This window comes from Ammodytes marinus (genome assembly GCF_949987685.1).
Source record: "Ammodytes marinus genome assembly, chromosome: 5".
Taxonomy (NCBI): Eukaryota; Metazoa; Chordata; class Actinopteri; order Uranoscopiformes; family Ammodytidae; genus Ammodytes; species Ammodytes marinus.
In genome coordinates this window covers 24,666,705-24,686,077 of record NC_137234.1, presented here as the reverse complement: position 1 = coordinate 24,686,077, position 19,373 = coordinate 24,666,705, and the positions used below count along the sequence as shown (strand labels likewise).

The 19,373-nt window shown below is 42.4% G+C and overlaps 1 protein-coding gene across 2 annotated transcripts in view; it reads right to left on the bottom strand.

Moving 5' to 3' along the window:
- tmtc2b (transmembrane O-mannosyltransferase targeting cadherins 2b) overlaps window positions 1–19,373 on the bottom strand; it is a 94,572-nt gene that overhangs the window by 40,631 nt on the left and 34,568 nt on the right. For both annotated transcript variants that reach the window (XM_080028013.1, XM_080028014.1), the window contains exon 2: window positions 10,603–11,179. In XM_080028013.1, the coding sequence (XP_079884139.1) occupies window positions 10,603–11,179 (577 nt within the window). The remainder of the gene's footprint in view (window positions 1–10,602; window positions 11,180–19,373) is intronic.

The following is a 19,373-nucleotide window of genomic DNA, read 5'->3' as shown; positions in this document are numbered from 1 at the left end:
CTCCCCTTGTTAACCAATGGAACCCTAAATGTTGTTTCACAGATAAATGAAAAGCAATCTGAAGACAGTGTGACAGACAATGTGTCTTTGTGAGAGACAAGACTAAAGCCACAAGGCTGTATTTGACTATAACTGTTACTTACTTTTGCAATAACATTGTTTTAAATGACAATTTAATTGACAATGTGTACAGAGTACATTGTGCAGCCAATTACCGAAATCTGCAGCTCTAATAAGTCAGCGTTACTTATTAAAAACAGCCTGTTTGTTTAGGAATTATAAAACAAATTAATTTACGTTATACAAGTAATATTCAGTCCAGACACTATGTTTACGAGTAATCAAAGAGAATACGCACACACAGATAGCGCTGTTCATTTTCAAAAGCCCAATTAAAATTATGGAGCTTTCACAGAACATCCAGGTAGAATTAACTCAAAATATAATGGGCACTGCTTCATTTAAAAAAAAATAAACAGAGTAATATGTTGGAGTCAGATAAAATCATCCTAAAAGTCACTGAGGGATCAAGGAATTACCTTATTTTTGTCATTTTGAGCGAAGACGGTGCATCAAAAAAAATGGCCATAGAGAGAGAAAGGTTGATCGAGTGGGAATTACATGAATATAAAATAGACCAAAAGAAAGAAAGAAAACCTGATCAAAAAGGAAAAAGTTTGAATGCTGCTCATGTCCGACATCTTTCTGTAGTTCTCTGAGCCTTCATGTCAAGATGCAGGATCAAGCTTGCACATGATGATCCAATGATAACTCTATTCTCCACCAGAATGCCCCTAGATTACAAATTAATCAGTGGATTGATAGAACCATTTCCCAGATGTGCTGGCACAAAAATCAAGAACCTGCATGTCTCCTTTCGTCGGTGCAACACTGTGAAATGACGGCGAGATCAAACAATCTTTTTATAGATCAATATCGACTAGATTCAGCGCATGTCAACAGCAACATTTGTATAGATAATATAACACCGATCTACAGTTACATTATGTCTTGAAAATTGGTTTTGGGCTAACATTAAGTTGATGAATGAGTTAACATTCTGTTGCTCTTAAAACTAACCCTGCATTCCAATACCCATACTTCCCTGCTATATAGAATGGTAGATTTAGGATGTCCCAATTATTGTGGTCAGATGCAGAATGCTTAAAAATAGCTGGATGCCTACTACATCAGAGCGGGATTTTTAGTGCTGAAATCAGCATGCTTATTGGTTGATTCTGACCCACAATCCAATGCACACCGGAAGTGACATCACATCGGCATCGACTGTGTAAAAACAAATAGCGATCTGTCGGAGTAAGTAAGAGACAAAGTTTAGGCCTTTATGATGACATAAATAGGTAAAAGTATGTCCCAAGTGTGTGTCTACTGCATGCTAACTACATATATCTTCTATGATCAGCTGTAGTATGTAGAATAGAAAAAAGAAAGAGTATGGTTGCGTTCCGAATCGCATACTTTCTACTATATAGTATGTAGAAAAAAAATTTAGGATGTCCCGATTCTTGTGGCCAGATTTAGGATGGTTAGAAGTACCCGGATGTCCTACTTCATGTGGCCAAGATTGTTAGTGTTGAAAACTGCATCCTATTTGGACGATTCTGCCTCCATATGAAAACAAACAGGGATGCGACGGATATAAAAGCAAGAGGCAAGATCAAGGCGCAATGTTATGATGAAATAAGAGTAAAGTATGTCCCAATAGTATGCCTACTGCATCCTAACTAGATTATTTTTATCGTCGGATGTAGTATGTAGAATAGAAAAAAGAAAGAGTATGCGATTCGGAACGCAACCTATGTGATTTGGAACGCAGCCTAATCCTTGATTACACAGGATTTGTAATCAATGCGGTTCTCAATACAGCTGACATTTCCTGTTTCAGAGCCTATCGAGGAGGAGGAGGATTCTTTCCACAATTTGCATCGGTGTTTAGAGGCGGCGGATTGTGCCGTGTGTCTTCGCTTTGCTGCTGCTGCGATAATCATTCCAATGTGTCACAGAAGAGAAATTAGAATTTGTTGTGAGCTCGAGTCCATTTAGTCCACACGGCTGAATGAATGTTTTAGGACAAAATCTGCAACTCAGCAGTTACACAAGGAGAAACAATTTGAGTGTACTGTGTAAGAGAAGGCATGACAGGAAAAACGGCTGAAGAGCAGCACTCAGTCTTTTCATGGCTGCATGAACATGCCCAACCGTCTCCATGGGCTTAATCGCTAAGGTTTTGGAAATGTAATACATTGCAAGAGAGCTCCCTGGCCTCTCATGTATCGCTATGTTCAAATGCTGTGATAGTTATGAAAGAAAATATATTTTCTGAGAAGGGAACATCAGATCTAAAGTGACATTTGGGGTTGGACAGAGAAATTGGATACATAAAAAATATGCATGGAAGGACAATGAGTGAAAGAAGATTTTGGACGGCTTGAGCCATTATGACGGAGAACATTTAATCTTGGATGTATTATTCAGAATTCACAATGTTTTTCAATGTGTTCCTCATTAATCATGTCTGGACATTGTGGATAGAATAGCCAATACATAAGCACACACTGTCCCTCCCTACACCAGGGATCAATATGATGTCTCAAATCCCGACTCTACTTTGGTTTTAACTGGATTGCATTGACATCTCAGATAATATGCAAGTCCAGTTTCTGTGAAACATAATCATGTACTCCGTCTTACTTTTCCAGAACAGCAGAAATCCATCCAACGCATGTTTAATAAATTCTGCCTATAGCCTCTTGTTTTCTTCTATTTCTAACACCCAACACATTTGACCAAAATGTTATATTTCCTACAACAGTAAGCATTCTGAACATAACTGTATATTGTTCCCAATAAATCTGATATTCTGTCATGTTTAGCAGCATTGTACTCAAGGATGACGGACTATACAAATACAACACTAAAATACTGAATGAACATCCAAAAGCTTAACCTTACAGATAAATAAATAAAGAGGAAAATGAGTGCCTTTGCAGCTCTCCAACATTCTCTCAGAGAGGGACCTCTATGACTGATTAATATATCTCATGTTTAATAAAAGGCCACCAGCTTGGTATATGGGTCTATCGCCCCGGCCTGGGCGTCCTAAAATAGAGCATCCAGTGACTGATGGTTCATGGGGAGCGACAGGCCATCTGAAGAGAGCACTGCACACACCGAGACTCTGCCTCCAGGAAAATGTCTACAGCAGACTCTCTTCCTCCCCCTCTCCCTGTCCTTTGGCTGCCCCATCCATATAAGTCTCTCTGCCTCCTCTTCAACACATTTTTTTGCTCCGCATCTTTCGCACACGCCCTGTTTTTCCCTTACAGTGATGATAGCATGTGACCTCTGGTGGAAAATGCCGCGGCCCCCCCCCATACACCAGGGGACTATCTGCTGGGGCCCAAGCTATCCAGGTGATAGACTGGACCGCTCTGCCTTTGGGAGCCTTTGTGGATTGTTACAGGGGCGTGATGAGACAATGCAGCAGTGAATTTTGTAGACGGCTCTCCATTTGTTTCCCTCTCTCCTTTGTTGAAAGTGGCCGATTGCCCATTCCACATCTGAATGGTTTCATTTCTCTTATCCATGCGAGAGATTTTGGCAGCCGTTTGTAGTTTATTGGATATCTTGCGATGCTTGTTATGATTAGGATTCCTAAAAGCTGGATTTACTGTGCTAAGCACACAAACAACTAATAAGAGGAAACTGTAACCTGCCATTACGCTTTGAGCTGTTCCAGTTGTCATCTTTCTGTTCAGCTCTATATAACAATAACTCAAAAAACGTCTAGAAACTACTTGAGTTAATGTGACAGCTGTGACTTTGCATCATGTCCAAAATGATGTACACAATCATACAGTATTGTATTGAAATGAATACTCCTTTGAGCTTAATTAGAGTTATGCAACCAATATTTCAAAGAAAGAAAAAAAGTAGATTCAGTCTGAAATTATACGACTTGTCCACATGAGGCCTAACAAAAGCTTTCACTAGTCTTTTTTTCCCGGTACAGTAGCTGGAAGTCTCAAGTAATGCCGTTCTGGCCGAGTGATTTTAACATGCTAATTTATTTGCTGAGACCATAAAACGGAGCCATAAATGGGAGTATGGTCAGCAACTTAAAACAAATGCCAAAACTATGAATTCAATATAGTTAAAACAGACAAACCAGGAAATATGTGTTTCCATTATTAAGATAACCCAATGTATGCAACTAGAACAACACTGTAGGACACTGCTGCCAAGGGACAATCCTTTCCAGGACTGAGGCCTTACATAGCATGCCACTATCGGTTTTCGGACACACTGGCTATGAATAGAGCGGGGTATACAATCATTTTCCACGAAAAGCGGAGCAAGGGACAACGTGAAATATTGCTTTTCATACCAACAACTGCAGGCTTTGTTTGAGGGATTTTTATACCTTCTCTCCATTTCCATCTTCTCAAAGTAGGCAAAGTCAGGGTCACAAGACTGGCGGTCAGTGGCATCCTGGCTGTCAGGTTCACTTATCCCTGATGAACGGTAGGCTGAAGTAAACCCAGCTCAAGTCACTTTCTATCACTGCGGTTTCACTTCATATTACCCCAAAGCAGAGACATTCGGGGGTCTGAAGACCTGGTCAGTCATCCATTTATTGCTAAGGTAAAACCAAATTATAGGATTAGTTTGGCATTTTGTAAAATTGATGTATTCACTTTCTAAGATGGGAAGACGTACACCCAACATCTCTTCCAACACCTGCCCTACCTCATTGTTTTTCGATAAATATGTTACCATTATGCATGCTACCGAATGCCCATCTCCATATCCAGACCAGAGGCGGTGGTGGGTATCCCCATGTGAGAGGCAGGTGGGTGAGGGCAGGGGGCACTCGCTGCGCCCACCAGGCCCAATCCATCACACAATGACAGGAGCCATTAGAGCATGGAGGAGCATCTGTGGAGCCCCAGGTAAAAATGTATTGGCTGGGGCTGTGTTTCCCTTTACCTCTTCTCATACACAGCAAGGGTATGTATGGATGTCATATTTTGTATGCTAGGTCAATAGCTCACACCCTCACACAGGCACGCACAGCTCGGCAACCTTAAACATGCATTGCACACATACATGTGTTCGTATGGATCATCCATCTCACATCTCCACTCCCAGACCTCCATCATATCAACCATTGAGGTCACCAGTACACCTGAGCTCTCAGCCCAGGTAAACTCAGTCACCCTCCAGATACATTACACACACACACACACACACACACCGCCAGCAGTGACCTTGCGCTAATAGCCAAAGTGTGAACAGAAAGCAGGAGGTGCGAAAAGATAAAAGTGTGAGAGCTTGACATTCACCAAAGGCCAGCTGGGTTTCATCCCAGATTTGGAAACCATTTTCCAGTGGTTGCATCGCAGGGTGCTGGACGTGCACAAAAGCCATCGCATAGGTTTCAAGTTTCCCTTTAAGACATATCTGAGCCATTTTGTCCTCAGGAAGGTCCTGATGCATGTATATCATTGGCATGACCTCACCTAGAAAGTTCATCTTTCTCCAGTGTACACTTTGAAAGCATCATATTTCTGTATTGTGTTTTCAAAGGATTGTTCTGGCCATGGTCATGTCAGGACCGTCAGCCCCTCGGGGACCATGGCTCGCACTGAATACATGTATGTTAACAATCAGTATTACCTCTCCAGTGTGGAATGACCTACAACTAACACTTTCCTTTTCTGGGTAAGAGAAAATGTAGCATTATACTGGTATTCCACGGGTAGTGCTGTCTATATTCAAATGAATGAACAATGAACCCTCGCGACTAACAAAACCGTTAAATCCAAGGGAAGATGTTTATAATGAATTGTAGGGCCCATCTTGAACTCAATTCTTAAATTGTCTGAACATTTACCAACTAAAGAACACCAAGTCCTCAGGACAGACAATTAACGGCATTATTTCTACAGAATACACACCGTGATATCACATAAAGAGCATTCCTACCTCAACTAAATTGGAAGCTCTAATTGCGTTTCAGTGTCTCTGAACTAAAACAAGCCTATTTACTAACGCCGTGCGGGAAACAGTCTCATAAATAGCACCCTTTTCCACATAAATCCTGGTAACACAGCACGCACTCTCTCCGTCGCCAACTATGTTGCATTTGAATGCTGTTAACCCATTGTCTGAGAGGAGCCCAGTACATAAGAACACATGGCCGTAAAGACTTTAATCAGTCATAAAGGCAACTGGAGAATATCACCACTGTAAATGTCAGCCTGAGTAAACAAATTTAATGCCAGGTTTTTCCACCACTTTTGAAGACAGCATGCGTCTTGGAATGAACTAATTACAGCTAACTGTAAGCTGTAGACGTGGACTGGCACCGGCAATCAACACTGTATGAGCTGGTGGGTTCAACACTAAACACACAGGCTAATGACTGGAGGGAGGAAAAGGAAGGAGGTAATGCTTGGTTAAAGGTACCTAGATGAGTATGGGACACTAAAAGCTAAACTGCAACTTAGTGCAAGGATATTCTGTAAGAAAGAGGTGTTTTGTATTTATATATTCATACAGAAAACATCCATTCAAAGTGCTGATGTGTAATTTTTTTTTTCTAAAAAGCACTGTGTGCTTCTTAGAAAGGTCACTCCAGTGTGCAAAGGTTGTAGCAGATCTCTTAATAAAAGCTTTCCACAGAGAGTTTGGATGCCAGAGGATGATGCCAAGAGCTTTGACTCCAGCGTCCCCGTTAACCCAACATGTTCTTATTCAATTACAGACTGGGCACTATTGTTTCCCTTTTGCCGTGTCTGATTTCCTCTTTGATTCTTTTCGGCTAGAGAAGACTCTGCAGAACATAGGAACACAGGCAGAAGTCGTCCTAAACTGGGGTTAACTTTTAATACTTAAGGCTTTATATTTCCAAACTCTATTGGAGAGAATAACGCTGGCAAGGGTTTGTCTAATCCTTTCTGGGATGTTGTATTGCCTGGGGACAATTCAATTTGATGAATAGGAGAATAGGATCCATGTAGGCTGTGGAACTGACATTACACAAAGAAAAGCCTGCAAGAAAAAGACACATGTGCTGTACACAAAAGGATGAAGAATTATGTATTTTTTTTTACATTTACAATGTGTTATTTATAAAGAGCATGCTTTAATAGGCTATCTTTTTCCACACGTAGGCTTTTGATTGTGTCCTTAATGAAAACGCTTTTCTTCTCCAGCTGTATATTTTTACAAGATGGTTATTCATTGTAAAGCACTGACTCTCCTGTTCTAAGATCTTCTCTATGACCAATAAATCTAGATAATATCCGTGCACTGCATTTCCCTATGATTTGTATGCAAGAGAGTCCGCAGCTAGAAGTCTTGATAAAATGAGTTACGGACCTACATGGAATTAGAGGGAAGCTCCCAGTCTCGTCGGCCCGTCGAACTCCGACCCACACACACAGAAGCTTTATAAATGACACAATGGGAGATTTCCAGCCGATATAAAAAGTTAATGTAATTGACTGTGCGCCACAATCAGATAAGGGGGGCCCATTTCACCATTTCCAAACGCTGAATGTCAAAACGACTGTAGCCGAGTGTAGAGCTTGGCGATATAAAACACAAGACCATTGTGGCCTGTCAGTCACGCAACACGCCGGGCTCTTAGGTCCCACTAAAGAATGGGTTTTATGGACTCAAACAAGGAACGAGCTGGGACAAAGTGACAGCTCCGTTTTTCATGCGTCTATGCCTCTGTTCCCTCTTATCTCACAACAGTAATGCTACAATGCTGCCAAGTTGTCAGCACCTGATAGATCTTGAGCCTAGTCCTTGGGAGGAGGAGCTGTATCTACTTTCATTTTGATCATTTTCAGGTCAGTGCACAACAGAACTAATGTTCTTGCAGGCAGTTGAAGCCTCTCAGGAATAACTCCCCTTTGCCTTAGACGAATGGCCACGCGTGCTGTCGTGGACTGTTTGCCATGAGGGTAACGGATCTGGACACAACACTCATACATACTAATCCATGACCGCAGAGCACGATTACATTACAGGCAGTCAAGTCTTGTATGTAGGAAAGCTCCTGGACCTGATTGCAGGGATGATGACAGCCCTCTATCTGTGCTTCCGTTTGCGTTGTCTGTGGTGCGACTTAATGACATGCTACCATAATGATAGCTCAAAACTGCGCGTTGGGAAATTCAAACATTATATTCCAGAAAAACACACTGTTTTCTACAGTTTTTCTCTCGGGAAAAAATTTAAAATACGTAGTTGTTTTGCAGAGTGTTTCCAAAAGAGCCTGACAACCCACACAGGCCTGCCTCCTCAAAGCAAAAGAAGCCACTGTGATGAGCTGTCGCATCGCTTTTCCTTTTTACTGCAAAAAAAGGGTATTTATTTTCTCAGACTCTATCTAATGTTTGTGTCAATTTGGTAAATCTGTCACGGCACAAGACAAGATTGTACACTTTAGAGGCACATTTGTGATTTTGGGCAATACAACTAAATTCAAATGAACTTGTTGTTAAAAAAGGACCTTAAAAGACCTTATAGAGAAATATATTAAAGGTTTGACTGTGTGTATTGCACCTGGCATGCAAGGAAGACAAATAAGTATGGAAGGGCATTACTTAATATTGACAAACTTTGGAACAGCCTGCCAATAAACATACATGCAACTTCCCTTTAAGATACACTTGACTTGTTTTTTTTGTTGCAGTTTCTTGTTGCTTTACTTATTATTATTTCTATTTGTTGGCAAACTTTTGATTGCTTGTGCAGTTTGCTGCATCTTATATGGAAGACGCCAGACATGTAGAACTGATCAATGAATTACAATTTTTATTTCAGCACCACAACTTAAAAAAGCATCAGGGCAAAACATTAGACATGCAGCGCTGTGGATTTTGAGAACACTGGATGTGTCGCACTGTCACAGAACACATCTGCCCCCGAAGACACTTGCCAAGTCAGATAACCGAGATGGCAAACTATGAAAGAAATCGGCGGGGCTTGCTCCATGCCAGTCCATATTCCAGCTTTGTTTTCTTCTTCACAAACACAATTGAAGCAGCATGCTTTGTGGATTTTCAATCAAAAAGTTGTCAGCTATGAGGCATCATCTCCTTTGGCCCTTTAGCTCCCGTTTCCCGGTCTAGCCACGCCTGACAAGTCGTTAGAAGGCCTGTCAGCCTGTGGCAATGGATGGGCCATACTCCAGAGGACACAGGGATACAGATAAGGCTTTAATCATGAGGACAGTGTGGTGTACACAGCAGAAGAGGCCCTAACTATTTACTCCCACACTATACTGAGCAATAAAAGAGAGGACCCGGATTTGCTCTTTATTTCTACCTCTGGTTCTGTGTCGCTTAGTTTTTGCCTGTACTTTTGCAGACTCATACCCCTTCTCGCCACACAACATTTCTTAAAGTGTTTTCTTTGCAAGGGGGGAGTGCCAGAAAGCCACCCTTTCATTGGCTATTCTGGAGCCCCTTTGTCATGAATAGAGAGTCATGGATGTCACATTGACTAGACGGCAAACAGTAAATACTTCTGACAGGAGGTGATAAAGGCTACTTAATGGCTGAATGCTGCAAGGGCGACAAGGATGAATAAAATGGCCATCACTGTGTTATATCAGCAATTCCTTATGAAAAGCTGTTTGCGTTTCCTTCTCTTTCTCCTCCTTCTCGCACCATGTGCAATGTGTATAGCAATAGCAATGAAGCAAACACAGTGCTACATATTATACACACAGGGAGGGAAACTCCAGAAACGCTTGCACTAAATGATTTGATCAAATGCTAATGTGTAACGTGGCCAACAGCTCATTTTTCATCATTATGTTTTAAAAAGATATCACCCATTTCAAAGTAATAAACACTAATGGGAGGATGGGCAATTAGCTACACGTTGTCACACTGGGTTTGGTAAAATTGAAATCATATTGGTTAAATTGGTTCTCAATTTAGATGGTTAGAATTCCCCTCAGAGAGAAGAAAACAATGTAATTGATTGTTTTGGGATGGACCCACATGGAGGGGACAGATGTGGAGTCAAACAGATTCACAATGTGTAACAGGCCAGTTTGTCGTGGGTTTGTGCATCTGAATGAGTTTTGTCCTGAGGCCTGTAATTCAAATTTCAGCTATAAAACTCCCTCCTACCAATTACTGTGATTTTTCATTGCTGTAGTGATTTATTCATCCCAGGATACCAATCAATACATCACAATAGGCACAGAAAAAAGAGATTCTGTTTGCTTTTCCTTTCCCAACATTGCGTTTCCGCGCATTGAATGGGAAACACAACAATTTGACCTGAATGACACAGCTGTGCACACACCGGGAAATGTTTTTAAAATTATTTTGTGATGAAAAGCAAACCAAACACGCACACATGCAACGCGCACACTTTCTCACACACACACACACACACACACACACACACACACACACACACACACACACAAACAATAACTTTCCACTGCTGTTTACCAGATACTTGAGTCAGCGAGTGGCTGCATGATAAATCTGACAAAAGTGAAAAAGCAGCACACCTTGAGTGAGAACAAAACCTATTTACCTTGTAGAGGAGCGTGATGATCTGCCGTAACTTGAGCTTATGGAAAACGCAGACATCGTACAGTGCGGACACAGCCAGGACGGTCACTCCGAGCTCCTTCCACAGCATGCTGCATGCGGCGCAGACCAGGCTGCCTACCAACCAGGCCAGGAGCCTCCAGGGCCCCGCCTGGCCCCGCAGCTTACAGTGACGGATGTAACAAAGCAGGGACAGCAAGAAGAACATGGCGGAGCCTTCGTCGGCCCGGCCCACGATGCCCGCCACCGCCTCTGTGTGGATAGGGTGAGAGGCGAAGAGAAGGCCGGCCAGCAGGCTCCACAAGCCTCCACCGAGCAGCAGGCGAGCAAGGCAGGTGAACAGGCCCGTCACTGCCCCGTGGATGGCCACATTGACTAGGTGGTAGCCCCAGGGCTCCAGCCCACCCACGGCATGGTTGAGGCGGAAAGAGAGCGTGCAGAGGGGCCGGTAAGACTTGTGGCTGCCACTGTGTGTGAGCAAGGTGCCCCAGAAGTCATCGTAGAAGATGTTTGTCCAGGGGGTCTCCGGAAGAAGGTCCTGGTTGGTTTTGATTGCACGGCTGTGAAGAGAAAAATTTAATGATTAGGGGAGGATTTCTGAAAAAAACTTGACATATCTGCCGATGTAGATGGAAAATGCAATTATTACTTGTGACAGTACTGAACGCTGAAGTTTTTTGACATTTCGCACTGCTTTACCACCTGACCACTTTACCGCCCGACCACTTTACGCTCGACCACTTTACCGCCCTGCCACATTCAATAAAAGTGCAACGGCTGGAAACAGTGTTTATGGAATATTCTATTTCTTCTCGCAGGGCACTACAGATTCTCTGAGGAGGATGTACAGCTATTCTTTACCAGTGTGGAATGGGTAAAAAATATAGGTTGCTATGAAATGAAACTTTGCATTTGACTACACTACAGCTTTACCCTGAGAGTGTGGTCATGCGGAATTCACAAACAGAAAATCAGAGGGCCCGAGCTTCAAGGTCTGGGCAGCTTTGCCACCACGGCCATGGCTCTCACAGCTGTGGACTCGGGGATTAAGCAAGAGCACCACACCCTCGACCACAAACAAATGCTGGCACGCAGTAGGGGAACGCCATGTTGGCAAAATGCAGCTAAGATAGAGGGCAACCTGGGATGACAGACAACAGGGAAGCTTGGAGATGTCTGAGATGGTGAGGTACAAAACAATGAGATATGTTCATGTTTAAGGACACTTCTATAGCGAATGTGTGCTTTTAACCGCTCTTGGCAGGCATGACCAGTGAGTAAAGTGCCAGCTTGACTAACCCTCTGTCAGGGAAGTACCTGCGTGACCTAACCTAATGCTGCTACATCAGCCACAAGCTGTGTCTGTCAGTTGATGGGGGGAGTGGGCGGCCGGCAGGGGTCAAGGGAGGGGGAAAAACGAAAGCATGTTTCTTCCCCTCAGGAGTCTTTAAATGTTAAATGTTTTTCGCATCTTCTCTGCCACAATACCAGGTGTCTTACAGAGCGCCAGGCCTTTGCTGCTTTAGCTGAGAGACGGTGGTTGCGTTGATTTTCAAGGCAACAAAATGAGCCGCCGCAGGTGGTTGGCAACAGCACAACAGAGGTGTTACAATTAAATGCAAAGTTGGGGAAAAAAAGGCAAAACGGTGGGAGGGAGCCACAGATAACACAGGGACATGGATTAAAGTATTATTTGAACTGTGTTTAAAATTAACAAAACTGTGAGAAAAATGAATGAACCCAAACAAAGCAGTTGACTCAAGAGTAATGAATGTTGTAAAGCTCTTAACATAACACTTTATCTTGGCAACTGCCACCTCAATACCAGTGAGATTATGTGGGGAGTGCAGCAGGGATTGCAGCATTCATCAAACCCCAAAGAGCACCATCTCTCATGGCCCATCTTACACTGGATCTAGAGGAAATAAATACTACCTGGTCTCAGGGTTTTGGTAGGAGCAAAGCAATAATCAGCTGGGATATAATAGAAATGCCTTGGATGTCAGCGCACAGATGATTGGGTTTCTCTCAAGCTTCTCTAGTCAGACCGATCGGAGGCTCCAGCCCCTCAAACAGCAGGCTTAAGAGCCAGTAGCCCAAGCTCTCCACTTTATGACTCAGATATGCCAGTTTATTTTCTCTGGCCCATTTGTCAAGGGAGATCTTCATTCCGCCTGCGCGATGCTCACATAAGAGGCATTATGGTTCAATTACATCTCAAAGCCATTTTGGAGACAAGTGCGCTCTTTTTCCATTGAATAGCGCGGTGGAGCCAGTGAGGCCAGATACATTATATATTGCCTTAAAAACCACACACAATTTTTTTTTTATTTGCTGGCAGCGAAGCGCAGACAAAAGCCAGTGTCACTCAAACGCCCACTGCGTTTACGGCCTCGGCTTCCTGAGTTGCCATGCAGGAGGGTCACCCCTCAACTTGTCTCCTGCTTATATGTCATGGAGGCCGGTAAGCGTCGAACACACTGTGATTGGCGAGCAGAGAAAGCTACTCTGCTACAACTGCACAGAGCAAATTAATGGGATAGACACCCACAGCTGAGTGAATATATTTATAGTCCATCATAGTTCAACTAGTCATGGTCCGTCATGCCAATCTATGGCAAATCATTAATCCACCGCAGATCTTCATCATGACCAGGCCCTATGCCCGCCTAGAGGCCAGCTGGTGGGGTATATTGAATTTCTGCGGCCGGCCGGGCCCATTTCTCAGTGGAGCTGGCAGAGCGGGGAAGGAACTCTCTGTGCACTGCAAACCTTTTCCAGCCGGGAGCAACATTCCTCCCTCAACCGCGCGTCTGTACGACGGCTCCCCAGAGCAACGAGTGGATCATGTGGCCACTAACAAGAGAAGCCCCTAAAAAACGTTTCTTCCTCCCATTACCCCGTCTCGAGCATCAGCCTCTTGCTGCCAACCTCGATTCCCCCCCGCAACTATAGTCTGGATATAGATCGCATGCCTCTATCTGTCACAAAGTTGACTTGAACTCACAGACTTGAAGTCTGTGGTTATTTACGTAAAGGCTTGTTTACTCACTGTTTGTACAGGGGGATATGCAAGAAGGATAATGCTATTGTGTAAGCGTTCTGTGCCAATGCATTATCCTGTACTAAGTGCTACTAATTGGAATAACTGCGGTGAAGCCAGACACCCGAGAAATGTCGACAGAAATTCCTCAGCTCAATATTTTTAGAAAGTGTTACATGTCTTCACCAAAAGAAAGACGTGTGATCCCACTCAACAGAGACAACAAAGACAGCATGATGACTGGTGTTAATATCAAAGGCCTGAATAATTCTTCTTACAGCTTAACAAATAGGATAATTTTCACTCCAACAACACTTCAGAAAGCACAGACAGGACAGGGAAAATATCCCTTTTCTTGTACAGTGCAAAGACCATACCCAGTTATATATAATTTAGTTTTTTTTAGATCAAAATGATGATGAGGGCGTTGTTTTAAAAACAAAAATTATATTGCTGAACAAGTAATTATAAACCCAGAGTAAAGAAATGTCCCACGTGGGCGCACCCCGATCCCTTGCAGCTGAGTTCAAAAGTATTTCCATTAAAAATAAAATAAAAAACAAGTGCTATCTTCTTATCTGACAAATAATCATGTGAGAGGTAACCTTTTCATCCATCTAACAATGTCACTTACATTGTGAATGCACCAGAGGGGTGGAGAACAAAGGCAGGTCCAATGACTACAGAATCACAAGTTAAAAGAGGCTTTCTGAAATTGAAGATTGATCGAAATCTAGGCAGCTGGCACACACACGGGAGATGAGACTGGATATTACGAAGGAGATTGGAAACCAAGGACATACGATTAGGTTTTCCCTTTACAACTGCTCAATGAATTTGGGATCAAAATGTGAGTGGAATGGAGCTGTATGGTCAGAATACACAGAAATAGCCATACAATTTTCCCTAAATAATGAATACATGCTCAACGGCTGTCTGTAAATCACACAGGTAGATGGCATTAGATGTACTGGGACGTGAGAGACAAGTTGAGCGGTTGAAAACAACAGAGCAAATAGGAGAAACATGTGTTAGTTAGAACCATGCTAGCTGGTCGTTAAGGATGGATATTAATTCAAACAACTATTCCTAATGACCAGCTAGCTTGCGGTTCACTAATTAATTTGTCCTATAAAATGTGTTTAATTCACACACAAACAGTGTAAAAGAAAGTGTAAAAATTACACACCGTTAGAGTTAGAGGGAGATTATGTGCTTGACTATTTCTTGGCCGGGAGCAGTGACTTCCTGAAGTATTTAAGGAAGTCGCTGACCCCCGCCAAGAAATACAACAGATTACGAATGTAGTCCCCCCCGTTAACCTAAGCCCTTCAGCTGCTGGCTATTTAGCCTCAGATTTACCAGACATGACAGTGGTATCGATTTTCTCCTCCAACTCTTGGCAAGCAAGTAAATAAGCGTGTTTCTCAAAATTATTCCAAGGTTAGGGCTATGTATTGGCAGTTCAACGTTTCATTATATGTTAACAGTGTGGTTAAGGTTTGGAGAAAGGTTTCAACCATGGTTAAAAAAAAGATTGAGACTTGAGTTGGGGCAATATCATTACCACCAAACTGTTTAGGCTACCGTAGCACTGTGTTGCTTCCAAGTCAGACTACAACCTGTTGTGTGCCTTCTTTAGCGTAGTTATTTCCCTTTTTGTACATGGGGATTATATTTGCATTTTCTGATGAATTGCAAAAAATCTCACGAGAGCGGACTGACTGTGAGCCAACAGTTTGTAGAAGATTCACAACACAGTAGTAATTGACACATTATCCCCTAAAATCCTCCGAAATCCAGTCACTGGTGTCGGAGTTAGGCAATTACACAAGAAAGACAGTCCAACCAAAAAAATAAATAACAAGAGGAAACCCATTAATATTATCCACAATAATTCCAAAGCGTGTGGCAAAAGTCCAGAATAAGTCGTGCTCTGTTTGGATATTGAAATACTGAAGAGAAAGCCAGCCCTTCTAAAATACAAGGCATATAAAGATTTCCATTTGTGACACCATGTGAAAAGAAAATCAACTCTGGTGGGAGTTCGGAGAAAGTGATCGAAGGTCTGCCAACTATATGTCATCACCCAGCTTCAATATCTGAAAGAGGCACAGTGGTATTTTTAGACTGCCCACAGAGACACCGGGGTAGCCCAGCTCACGGTTTCCGGCAAGCTCTTTTGTCTAATGTTTCTTCCCATGGGCACGCTAGCAGGTCATTTATGGCATACCTCCACTACACTAACGGAACCTTATGGTACTTAATGGAGAAAGAAAGAAAATACTTTTCCTATTCCACAAGAGCACATATTTCATTGTTTCACTTGTCAGTACTAAAATGTTGTGGAACAAGAGAAAAAGATTTTAAAATGTCTTAACATAATTCTAATAGCCTATTTATGAAAATATTGCTGCTCTTTATTTCCATGGAAAGAAAGATAAATAATGTCCCACTTTGTGCCTTTAGGGTTCAGTGTGTAATGTATTCAAAGGCATTGGAAAACCAATCCAACTCCCAAAAAGCTCATTTGAATACATCAATTATTAATGCAATGGGTGATGGAGAGTAAATGCACAAAAGATGGAGGAAAATAATTTGAAAAATGACTGTTAAGGGTTGGCATTGTAGTTGGCACAAATAGTTTCTTAAAGCACTAGGATATGGACAGATATGGACGAGACACAATGGATGCCAAAAAAGATAAAATGTAATCAAGCATTCACATTTTAAGAGTAACCCAGCCAGGGAGAGAAAAAGAAAAAGCACCTGGGCCACGTTCAACTTGGGAGAAAAAGTCCAAATGTGTTTTGGCTTACATTCAGAGCTCTCCAGTTCTGTATCTTCAGGCTAAAATGTAATAAATAACTCGGGTATCAAAGTGTCGTGGAATGTTTTGATATTTTAGGTCTTAACGAGAGAGCAGTGCCGTGAAAGACAGAAGAGGACAGCTGGAGAGGACAAACAGAAAGTGGTTGTAGCAAACACACCACCACTGAAGGGGCCGTAAAATCCCTATTGTCAAGAATGAATGGCTACTTTCTTCCGTTTGGACATATGTGATTAGTAAGCCTATAGTAAAAGCTCTTAATGAAAGAAAACAGCCTCAAGGAGCGCTGAAGAAAATATCTCCAACAGAAGACAGCATTGAGAATTAGAGTGAGAATGCTTTATTAGTTAGGTACAATAAATATGTCATGCCATTTCATTTTTCACACAAATATTCACAGGTGTTGTGAGAGAGAACTATAACATTCACCCCTTCATTCATTTCCCCATCAAACTTAACCAACCAACGTCATTTTAATTTACAATGTCAGATTATTTTTATTTACGTATATTTACAGTAACATAAAGTTATCATGTCTTTTTGGTTTCACCCGTCCCTTATGGCAAATTAAGCAGAGGGTGTAATATCATTCATGGCTGACCCCAGATGCCTCTTTCCCTCATTTTAATTAATGAAAGGTAGGAGATAAGGATGGATCTAATAGTGATAATGGACAATAAGGAAAACGATCATAAGGGACTAATAAGGGATTGATCTGGGCTGAATCTACTTTGTGCTCCAATCAGCAATTCTTCCCTTCAGTATTCTCTTACCCTCAATTGTGAGGTGTCATATAGGTTGACATTATTCCAAGAATTTTTTGTACTGGTGTGATGTGCTGAACCAAGCCAAGCCAAATGTAAACCGCCATTTGATAAAGACCAGATACAGTTACATATAGGGTGAATTGCCTGAACCTTTGCTGACGGTGTTGAGTGAATGTTTTTGTGACATTGTTCGTCATGTTGCAGACCTCCATGCACATAAAACGCACAAAGATTTCACTAGAAGGATCAAAGTTTTCTCCAAAGGGCAACATGCAACACTGTGTCAAATGTATCCAGGAGCCTTCCCTAACTGAGTGGAATAGGTCTTCCCTTGAGGGAGGGAGGGAGGGAGGGAGGGTATTTGCATTTATTCCACCAGTACAATAATACACACTTCCTCCCATTTCACTGCACTGTGACCAAACAAACACTGGGACACTGACACTGACTCTGTAGTGGAGCAGGATCGCTCAGGACTGCAGGGTGTTTCAGCGTGGTGAATACCCGTGCCTGCTGTTTAGCATCTCTGATCGGCCCTTTGTTGTCTGTCATGGGTTGGCAGAGTAGGGCACGACCTGAATGATGATCCTCAGAGCTCAGCAGCCAGCCAGCAAACCAACCAACCAACCAACCAGTGAGCCACACTTCATTCCATTCCAGCCAACCAGGCCGGCAGAGCAAGAATCCTGGCAGCCCAGCATTGGATCCCATGGTGTAAAGTTGCCAGGGGCACGGATGAGTCCTGCTCAATCCTCTAGTGTCCAGCAGAGGCCTTGAGGCTACAGCCCTGTTTGATAAAGCTGTCTGGAAGTCTGTCGCTATTATTTTCTGACCAACTAGGCATCAATACAATTCAACAACACTTAAATGATAGAAATAATTCATAGCTTAATTTCAACAACCTCAGTCAAAACAATTGGAACATCATTTATTGATAAGCGGAAAAAAAAGTTTAATTCGACCCATTGGCGGATAATTATTAATTGATGAGGAAAAAGCATCTCATTCACCATCCAAACCAGGAGCCAGAAAAAAAAATCACCAAATGGCCAAGTCACATTTTCTTGACAAGGGTAAAGTTTTTTATGTCTAAAGGCAGTTCCTGGTGTAGGAGGCAATTACAGGAGCTGCCTGTGCAGAGCAGAGCAGGGTGATATACTATTTGATTATTGTATCCAATAAATCTGTCAGCATGTGCAGGGAAGTGGCAACACAGCAAAGAGCTGCTGGGTTGCCCCTGTAGGCCTTTCACACAACTCTTCTCTTTTTCGACTGCCCAAAGAGAATCTGTTATTTTGTACCTGTCACTACCTCTATCTTCTACTGACTGCCTTGTTGGTATAAGTATGGTGGGCAGCCAGCAGTAAGAACTTTCCAGGGCTGTGGCTCAGATGGATTCATAAGAGTTCCCTCCTCGAGGGGTGAAATTCATCTGGAACCTCATGCACACCCACATGTTGACGCACAAGCACCTGTCTGTTCACAAAAGGAGAGAAATGTATGGAAGCAAGCCTAAGCCCACAGCCATGCAAGACTAAAACCCCAGACAGGGCATAAACTTGGGCATGATGATGCAGTGCTTAATGCTAACGTGAGTATGCTAACATTCTCACAATGACAATGCCAACATGCTGATGCCTTGAGGGAATAATGCATACCATGTGAAGGCAGGCTAATATTTGCGCATTAACACAAAATGAGCATTGTACAAATAAGAAATTTGACCTGATGATGGTGCCAGATCATTGGTCAGGGAATGAACAAAATGCTGAGAAAAAGCATGAAAGTCTCTCCAAACTTCCAAGGCAAGCCATCCAATTGTTGATACTACAGTCCGCAGAGAAATGTGGAGTATTATCCAACCAACAGAGCAACATTGCCATCTCTAGAGCCTTGATTGGGTAGCCAATACAAAGAATAGAGAACAAACTGACAAATCACCATTTAATACTTCTTACAATAAAATATACAAATGTTAAAATGTTAAATTTGGATCTGCCAACTAGATTGCTAGAAAGATAATCCCCATGAAGGTGAAATGCAACATGTACATTTCTTATAAACATTTATATTATGATAACCTTGACTGATTTGGTTGAAGTTCTTCCATGGTG